At 47.3% G+C, this 9,842-nt stretch overlaps 1 protein-coding gene across 10 annotated transcripts in view; it reads right to left on the reverse strand.

The window, feature by feature from the left end:
• relch (RAB11 binding and LisH domain, coiled-coil and HEAT repeat containing) overlaps positions 1-9,805 on the reverse strand; it is a 49,815-nt gene extending 40,010 nt beyond the window's left edge. For 7 of the 10 annotated variants that reach the window (XM_048265830.1, XM_048265825.1, XM_048265829.1 and 4 more), the window contains exons 1-3: positions 9,213-9,805; positions 8,792-8,845; positions 2,640-2,729 (exon numbers count right to left, since the gene is read on the reverse strand). In XM_048265830.1, the coding sequence (XP_048121787.1) occupies positions 2,640-2,729; positions 8,792-8,845; positions 9,213-9,666 (598 nt within the window). In that variant the 5' untranslated portion in view covers positions 9,667-9,805. The remainder of the gene's footprint in view (positions 1-2,639; positions 2,730-8,791; positions 8,846-9,212) is intronic. The other 3 variants (XM_048265827.1, XM_048265826.1, XM_048265824.1) reach the window with 1 other exon arrangement.
• Between the last annotated feature and the right edge of the window lie 37 nt (positions 9,806-9,842).

Below are 9,842 nucleotides of genomic sequence, written 5' to 3' on the forward strand. Positions count from 1 at the left end.
GTGTGTGTGTGTGTGTGTGTATGGCTCGTCAGGCTGCATATCCACACTTATCTTCTTTTTCTACTGCACTAGTGGAGTAGGACGCAGCAATCCTGCTAGCTCTTTAAATCATGTTTGATTTAGAAAAAAGGACAAAAAAAACACACACACAGTACACACACACTAAAGAAGCATGGAGAGTTGAGGACGTGTTGCATGACGTGCACTTGTGACCTCTGACCTTTCCAAAACACTGAGTAAGGTGGAGGAGTTCCGTAAACAGCCCACGGTTCCTGAGGTTCAAACCCCAAGGCCCAGGTCATGGCAAGCCAGTAAGTCGCGTCTACGTCCTGTACACCCCAAAGTGAGTCGCGTCTATGTCCTGTACACCCCAAAGTGAGTCACGTCTACAGTACGTCCTGTACACCCCAAAGTGAGTCACATCTACGTCCTGTACACCCCAAAGTAAGTCGCGTCTACGTCCTGTACACCCCAAAGTGAGTCACGTCTACAGTACGTCCTGTACACCCCAAAGTGAGTCGCGTCTACGTCCTGTACACCCCAAAGTGAGTCGCGTCTACGTCCTGTACACCCCAAAAACGGCCCACTCAGGTCAGAAGGGAGGGGGTGCGGTTTCTCCAACCTCAGAGGTCATCCAAATGGGTTGGGTGGGTGAGGAGGCCTTGCAGGGGTCAAAAGGTCAGGAGTGCATGTGATGCAAGCTCAACAAATGGCACAACTTAAGAACAAGCGAGAATTTGTTAAAAAAAGGAAAAAAAAGAGAAAAAAGCAAAATGAAAAGACGGGGGGAGGGGGGGGGTTGGAGGGGGTCTCTGCTAGCCTGGACGGGCGTGTGTGGCCCAGTGGTTTGGCAAAAGCAACACTGGGGTTGATAACCATCAGAAAGCCAGAAAACCCGGAGTCAGACAACGGCCAACCGCTCGAGCGAGAGCTAGAGGAGTCCCGCTGGCGCTCACACTAACTGCTCTCTCTGCTGCACGGTTCCTGTTGGAGCTACTTACCCAGCTAACGCCCTCAACACACACAGGCACTCACACACAGGCACTCTCACAGACCCTCACACACTCACACTCACACACACACACACACTTCTCTTCACTTCACTTCTCTGCATTTGCATTTTAGGAATACCTTCAACTGTATAAAGATTAAATAATAAACTGGATACAATTCTTCCTGCAATTCATTATTATTATTATTATTTTCAGTGAAGATATTGAAACATACACACAAAAAAGAAACTGAATCATATTCACATATAAAGCAGCGCAAAACATAACAATGCAAAATGTCCTTTATTATTGGCTACTTTCATTTCCTTTAATCATAACAAGCATTAAGATAATATCCAATTATCCACCCTGAGCCCTGCCTGAAATCTACGCCCTTTATTTGGTCAAGATAAGCAGCCCACGCTGGCCAAGATAAGTAGGCCACACTGCAGATCAGAGATAGGGAATGGCAGTCTATGGGTGCTATGGGCAGGCCTGCCGCAGGCTATGGGAGCTATGGGCAGGCCTGCCGCTGGCTAACAAGTAATCCTAAGAAGTTTTTCATTTGCATAACATCCACTCATTAGAAATGGCACTGTTATCCTTAGGCCTGTACGCGTGCCCGTCAACCAGGGAAGAGTATATTGTGCCTTGCACTACCAGTGGTGGACGAGGAAAAGTATGCCTTTGGGCCTTATTTGCTAGTGTGGTGTACTAAATTGGCAAGCAGCTCTTGCGGCTCGGAGGGTCAATGTGTTGGGCAGGAATCACATTTTGGGAACTCTTTTTGACTTCTCCCCATCAATGACCACTAATCGTTTGCAGATGATCAAGCCTTGTGAATGTTGACCTCATACTCCATGGGTTTAATACTAATGCTATAGCTATAAAACGGTAGGCCAAAGCCGCATCACCTCAGAGTAAACAGAGTTGCTCTGATATTCTCCTCAAACCACAAGCCCATAAGGCTGAGGGACTTACATATGTGCTGGGTCCAGTTACAATTTCAACAAAAGCTTGTCAGCTTGTACCAAAAGCTTGTATCTTACTGCAAAAGTTCTGGTAGTCATTAATAATGGAATGGAAGTTCTGTTTGTCACTCATCCTATAATGGAATGGAAGTTCTGTTGGTCATTTATCCTATAATGGAATGGTTTAAGCCTCACTCACTCTGCCCTCTGACAGCTAATGCAGCCTTAATTCATGGACAGAAAAAAAGGAAACCCTGTGAAAGTCCTAATGTTCGCAAGTTCTCTACTCCGTATATTCTCTACAGCTGAAGACAAACGGCAAATGATGTGTTTTATTTTGATTCATTAAGAACGACAAAAGTGTATTGCGGAGGATGTGTAAGAACGAGCGCTCCGCTAAGGAGTCACATTTAGGCCTGCGTCTCGGGGCTGAGGCCTGACAGCCACAGCAACCCAACTGACTTCCTGCCTCTAACAATCCCTTTTCAAAACCAAGTGATAACTTTGAGAAAAAGCTAAGAAGAACACCTTCTGTAATGGTTTGATGGCTAAAATGGGCAATGTGGTGCCATGGACGTTCTGATATGCCAACTAAGGTGCCGTCGCTTGGCACTCGGTTCCTGCCTTGCGATGCCCTCTGGCGCCCTGCTGGCGTGTGGCAGAGGGGCCTGCTTACCTGCCACCCTCTCGTCGGACTCCCGGTTGCCGTCATCGGAGTAGCGGGCAAAGTCCAGCGAGTCCAAGGTGCTGATGCTTCCGGCGCGATCTGGAAATGGAAGGAGGAAGGATCTCAGTACTATCGGTGTGCTAGTATGGCTTTTCCTGGGAAGAGCTCAGAAACACACACACACACACACACACACACACACACACACACACACACACACACACACACACACAATTACACTTCGATATGCGATATGTACGTCAGCACAAAAAACACCCGCACACACGAAAATGAAACCATTCAAACACTCACAAACACACACACACACACACAGCCAAGATGCTGATCACACATTGCTGTGAAGAGAAACACAGCAGACACCTCCAGACCTTTCCATCAGCTGGAGTGACAGGATGGGCCGGCCGGTTGCGGCCGGTTGCGGGCGGTGGATATTTTGGGGCTGGCTGATAAAGGAGGAGAGTGTTGCTGATGCGGTGTTTGCTGCAGGGCCGTCCGTTTGTCACCCCGCAGGGCTGAGGTCTACTGGCAGGACCACGGACACACAGCGCAAACACTCTTCCATCTGTCTCTTCAGCAGGGTGTGTGTGAGTGTGTGAGTGTGTGTGTGTGTGCGCGTGCGTGTGACTATGTGAGTGTGTGAGTGTGTGTGTGCGTGGGTGTGACTATGTGAGTGTGTGTGTGTGTGTGTGTGTGCGTGCGTGCGACTATGTGAGTGTGAGTGTGAGTGTGTGTGTGTGTGTGTGTGTGTGTGTGTGTGTGTGTGTGCGTGCATGTGTCTATGTGTGTGTGTGTCCTCTGTCACAAGCTGAGCACAAGGCTTACTCAATCAACCAAACAAGAGATACAGAGATAGCAGCTCATGAATGCCTAGCTGCTGCACATTCAAAAGTCCTAATGCTTCTGTTATGCTGTTCAAAAGTCCTAATATTTCATTTATGCTATTCAAAAGTCCTAATGCTTCTGTTTTGCTGTTCAAAAGTCCTAATATTTCACTTATGCTGTTCAAAAGTCCTAATGCTTCTGTTTTGCTGTTCAAAAGTCCTAATATTTCACTTATGCTGTTCAAAAGTCCTAATGCTTCTGTTATGCTGTTCAAAAGTCCTAATATTTCATTTATGCTATTCAAAAGTCCTAATGCTTCTGTTTTGCTGTTCAAAAGTCCTAATATTTCACTTATGCTGTTCAAAAGTCCTAATGCTTCTGTTTTGCTGTTCAAAAGTCCTAATATTTCACTTATGCTGTTCAAAAGTCCTAATGCTTCTGTTATGCTGTTCAAAAGTCCTAATATTTCACTTATGCTGTTCAAAAGTCCTAATGCTTCTATTATGCTGTTCAAAAGTCCTAATATTTCACTTATGCTGTTCAAAAGTCCTAATGCTTCTGTTATGCTGTTCAAAAGTCCTAATGCTTCAGTTCTAACAGCTCATTTCATTCTCTCAGTTGTGATGCACTAGAGACCCATTAAGGAGACCAACTGGGCAGAGCAGGGCAGTGCTTTGGTCTTCTTTTGAGCAAAGTATCATTTGAGAATGCCCTTATTCCAACAAAAGCTTTGAGCTCCCATTGTTGGGGCTAGTGTAGTTGTGAGAATAGCCCCAACAGATAGTTAGTTAGTGTTGCACTGCCCCGCCCCGTTGCTTTCCTCTGCCCACAGCCCAACAAAAGAGCCAGAGATTCCTGCGTAATGAATATGGATCACATGATGAGGGCTGAGCCGAGGAGAGGAGAGGCCACACAACGCTAGCCCCCCTTGCCGGAGCAGAAACAGCCCAGCCTGACCGGACCTCTCCCCCTCCCCCTTGCAGGAGCAGAAACAGCCCAGCCCGACCGGACCTCGACCCATCCTGGACCTCGAGCCCAACCGGACCTCGATCCCTCCTGGACCCCTCTCGGACCTCGACCCCTCCTGGACCTCGAGCCCTCCTGGACCTCGAGCCCAACCGGACCTCGACCCCTCCCGGACCTCGACCCCTCCCGGACCCCATCCTAGACTGATACAGCGGCCGCCGGGCCGGCGAGCTCTGAGGCGGGTCGGGTCGGCTGCTGTCTCTGAACGCACAGTCAGCCATGGAAATGTGACCCTCTCGTCTCAATGGCAACGGGCAGGCTTAGCCTGTCAAGTGTCGTGTGACAGTGGCAACTCTCAGCCAATGGGAGCTGGAGAGGTTGGGGGTGCTGCTTTTGATGTAAGGTGACCAGGGTGTCGGTCTGCGGTGCTGGGTCACCAAGGGAGAGTGTATGGTGTATGGACGGCACCGGAGTTGACCTCCCACACGGCCAGATAGCTCTTTTCTCTGTGCTGGCGTGAGCCTTCTGTTTTCTCTGTGCTGGCGTGAGCCTTCTGTTTTCTCTGTGCTGGTGTGAGCCTTCTCTTTTCTCTGTGCTGGTGTGAGCTGCATGGGGAGGCTTGGTAGTCTGCACAGCACAGGCTCAGCTCAATAGACTTCTTGTCAAACAGGTGGACAGGGACACATTTGGACTTTTCACCTCTTAGCCTACTTTCTTTTGATGGGGTTTCTCATGGCAGATCCACTGCCAGGGGGAGAAAAAAACCCTCCAGTATATAACAGATCAGAGGATCAGGACCAGCATCCAAACTGACCAGGCCTGTTCTGTTGTGCCCTCAACATCCAATGGTTAAACTAAGGAGGAGGACAGAGAGGGTGTCACATTATGTGTGTTACATGATAATAGGCTGCGCTAAAAAAGTCTATATTATTCCAGTCTGATTTGAGGATCGCCCCATACTAATGGTACTTAGTGTAGCTGGGTTACTAGAAGAAACCAAAAACATCATGTTGTTGTATTTCTATAATGTTTTTAACCAGGCAATAAAGCTCTGATAAGAACACCATGATAACATGCTTATAAAGCATGACTTGTCAGCATGTGACTGAGCCTAAGGCTGTCGTAGCTTACAGAAAAATCTGGACTACTCCGTTGAGGAGGGTTTTAGACAGCCGGCCCACGTTAAAACATTTCAGGAATTTGTGGAGGATATTCCAAGAAGCTCTGATAGTGGTGTGACTAAACAACAGCTACTCTACAAGGTCACACAAACAGACACAACCATTCAAACTAAAGTCCTGTGGTCTTCCTGTTCACTACAGAACAGCCACAACGCAGAGTGAATTAACTTTACTACAACAGAATTATGTTGAGAAATGAATGTCGTGATTGTTCTGCTGTACATCGCCGAACCCCAGAGGACCATACTGTGATTACAAGCCCACCAGATTACTGTGCACAGAATACAAGCAACAGTAGGATCACTAAAGACTTACCACCCTCCGAGGTCCAGTCCCTGTCAGACCAAATCATATCATACAAACTCAGGGCTGCAAGCACTTCTCCTTCCAAGGTTAATGCCAGTAGATAGCACAATATCGAGACATTATCCTAAATGCACACAATTCCAATCTGCCAAGAGTGTCCAGTCCAGCCTGCTGGATCAGTCAGACAATGACTGAGAGAACACGGGAAAGGAAAATCGGGAATACGAGAGTCTAAAACAGCTGTTCTGGTCAAATTCTACAAGCACTCACGGCATCATGATGTAGGCCTAGTCCTTACTGTCTTTTAATAAAGCACTCACGGCATCATGATGTAGGCCTAGTCCTTACTGTCTTTTAATAAAGCACTCACGGCATCATGATGTAGGCCTAGTCCTTACTGTCTTTTAATAAAGCACTCACGGCATCATGATGTAGGCCTAGTCCTTACTGTCTTTTTATAAAGTGTCACCGTAGAACCTTATGTGACACTTTTCACTCCACGATCCTATCCTCAAACACTAAGCCAGCTTTGCATGTCTGTCAGCCAGCACTTCCCCTGTTGAGGGGAAATAATATTGTATATGGGAGACGTTGAGTGAGCAGCTCAGCGTCCTGTTTAAAGGTCAACACAATAGCCTGGAGGAGCCTGCGACCATCTGCTGGACCGGCCACCTGCCTGACAGGAGCCTGTTGTGTTGCATCACTCACCATCACAACATGGCTCAGAAAGCCAGAGAGCTATTGGGGCAAAACGCGAGCACACATCCCTCTCTCTAGCAACCTTTCTTTCAGTCTATCTATCTATCTATCTATCTATTGTTCTTTCTGTCTGTCTCTCTATCTATCTATCTGTCTATCTATCAGTCTATCTATTGTTCTTTCTGTCTGTCTGTCTATCTCTCTATCTATCTATTGTTCTTTCTGTCTGTCTCTCTTTCTCTCTATCTATCTATCTGTCTATCTATCAGTCTATCTATCTATTGTTCTTTCTGTCTGTCTATCTCTCTATCTATCTATCTATCGTTCTTTCTGTCTGTCTCTCTCTTTCTCTCTATCTATCTTTCTATCTGTCTGTCTATCTCTCTATCTACCTATTGTTCTTTCTGTCTGTCTCTCTCTTTCTCTCTATCTATCTTTCTATCTATCTGTCTATTGTTTGTTCTGTTTGTCTATCTCTCTCTCTCTCTCTGTGTCTACTCTCTCTCACTCTCTTTCTGTCTGTCTCTCATGAGCTCATCTCAGTCATCCAACATCAGTGTAAGAGGCCTACTGGCCCTCATAACTATTCAACTCAATGCTATTCACTCAATTCTAAAGAGCAGGTGCACACACCTGGTGCCCTCCTCCGAACACATCAGAGGCAGAGACAATTAGGCGCGTCCATGAGGACAGACCGCTGGAGAGGGGCCATCTGTAGCAGCAGCACCCCTCACAGCACCACCCCCTCACAGCACCACCCCCTCACAGCACCACCTCCTCACAGCACCACCCTCAGCACCACCTCCTCACAGCAGCACCCCTTACAGCAGCACCCCCCATCACAGCACCATCACCCCTCACAGCAGCACCCCCCCCCCCATCACAGCACCACCACCCTTCACAGCAGCAGATGTGACAAAGGCTGGAGATCGCCACCTTCAATGAGGGCTGATTGCCTGCTACCTTGGCTACCTTGTCTTGTGTACTGTATTGTTTTTCTGTGTGTGTGTGTACGAAGGACCCCCTCGAAAATCAGATGGCCCATCTCAAGGGTTTTAACCTATTAATGAACTTCATTCATACCTGGACCTGGGTCTGAACACTCTATGTGGCCATGCCAAATGGGCCTAAGTAGAAGGAGATGTCCTATTGTGTGCTATGCTCAGAGAGTGTCATAATTAGTGTGCTCTACAGGTCATGTGCTAGTGGTGGAGTGTCATAATTAGTGTGCTATACACACACACATATATATATATATATATATATTTCTAGGGCTCAACAGGTCATGTGCTCATCATTGCTACATTATCCTCAAAGCTGGACTATAAAAGGAATCATCTGATAGGCCTGCATCTCAGTATTCATTTACCTGGGTTGACCTCACTGACACTGCTACTCTGTCAGACCAGCTGTGGTTGTATCCTCAATGCAGCACTGGATTTGAATTTGCCAACTACCTACTTGTAAAATATGACATGAGTCACCTTATTTTTTATCAAGCTTTGAGTAGCCTCACTGGGAAGGACTAGGAAGTGAGACAAGAGCTCCACGATCTGCTGTTCAATGTTAACACTGAAGCCATTCTATATTCCTGTCAGCCACCCACATTCAGTTAGCGATGACAGGAAACACACACACACACACACACACACACACAAATAGCACTCCGTATGAAACAATGTCAAATAAATACAGTACAGGGAGGGATTACATCCAGCCTGTTTAAAAGTCACGCACCAGGTAGGTACATAATGTCAGGGAAAACACACCAACACAAAATGACAACAATGTCAGCAAAGTGCACCACCAATAAAAGATGCATCAGTCAATCAGCCAACCAACCCGTAAATCATTCAGACGAACCCACTGTTGGAGTGGCACTGCACACAATGCCCAGAGATCACTCCAAACCCATGCGAAACCAGGGCTAAACCCTGGAGAGAAAAATCAAACGAGCTCCCATGCTAATAAAGATCAGAGGTCAACAATAGAAAAATAAACAGCTGGAAAGATGATTAGCTAGGCCGCTAGAGATTATCCATCGGGTAGATGGTAAAGGAAAGCCACACGGCAGGAATGTCAGAGAAGGAGTCAGTCCTGATTGTTCCCCAAACAGTGCAAACGGTGGTCGAAGAGGGCAATCTAGAATCTGGACACACTACATACCGCGTGCATTGGCAGCATCGTTTTTTCTTCTTTTCCTATCCTGCACCTGTGCTGCTGGGATCAGTGAGGGAAACTCCACAGTGATCATCAGCGAAGGTTATTAAACACAACACACATGTCAATGCATCTAGCCTAACGTTAGTGTACTGTATCTGATGGGTTTCAATTAGATTCTGTTTAGGAAAAAAGGCTAACGTTAATGCGTCTTTTCAGGTGACACATAATTAGCTAGCCGGGGCTGTCAAGGCTAGCTAACTGCTTGTTACATGCTAGCAATAGCAGACTAGCATTCCATTTCCACTGGTTACAATGTTGACTGCGACTAGCATATGCAGGTACAGTATCTGAGGCCAGCTAGCTGTACTGATAGCATTACTGCGTTTGATTGTGTGGTTAGCTGTGTCTTTTACGATCAACTTACTGAGCGCTCCAACAGGACCAAGTCCTTGCTCTTTGCAAGCGGGCGGAGTTCCGCTCTGCCTTTCAAAGTTGCCTGGATTCGAAAAGTAATCCCGCAACCGAGGAAGGTCTCTGCCTGCCTCTAGTAGTTCCGTATGTAATTCAAGGGCCGTCAGGATGTATTGATCCCGGAGGAGCTGGGCAGCGATCACATCCACAGGAACCCGAGTCTCTGCGTTGCCTCCTATGGCAGCGGCTGCTGCAGTTGAAACTGAGATGCCTTCCACACTGGGACTGGTTCGGGTGCTAGATAGTAGTAATACCGCTGGCTCACTGTCCGCTTGCGGGGAGAACGGGTTGGTACTCTGGCCTTGTGGTCCATCACTTGGGCTGCGTTCGTCAGCGCCATCCGGTCTCCGCTCCGTTTCCTCTTCAGAATCACTGAGATTAAACGGGTTGACGCTGCCCGCCGCCATTTTTCCACAATACGAATTCAGCCACCTAGCTAGCTATATCCACCGTCTTCCAGAACCACGTCCAGAACGGACGGCGAGCTAGCTAGCTAAGCTTTTCCTGATCAATTGAACAGCAAGAACGCGAGAGTTTGCTAGGCTTGATTGACCAAATGTCATTTCAGTACCGCCTCCCTAAA

Source organism: Alosa alosa, chromosome 16 (genome assembly GCF_017589495.1).
Source record: "Alosa alosa isolate M-15738 ecotype Scorff River chromosome 16, AALO_Geno_1.1, whole genome shotgun sequence".
In the NCBI taxonomy this organism is placed as follows: Eukaryota; Metazoa; Chordata; class Actinopteri; order Clupeiformes; family Clupeidae; genus Alosa; species Alosa alosa.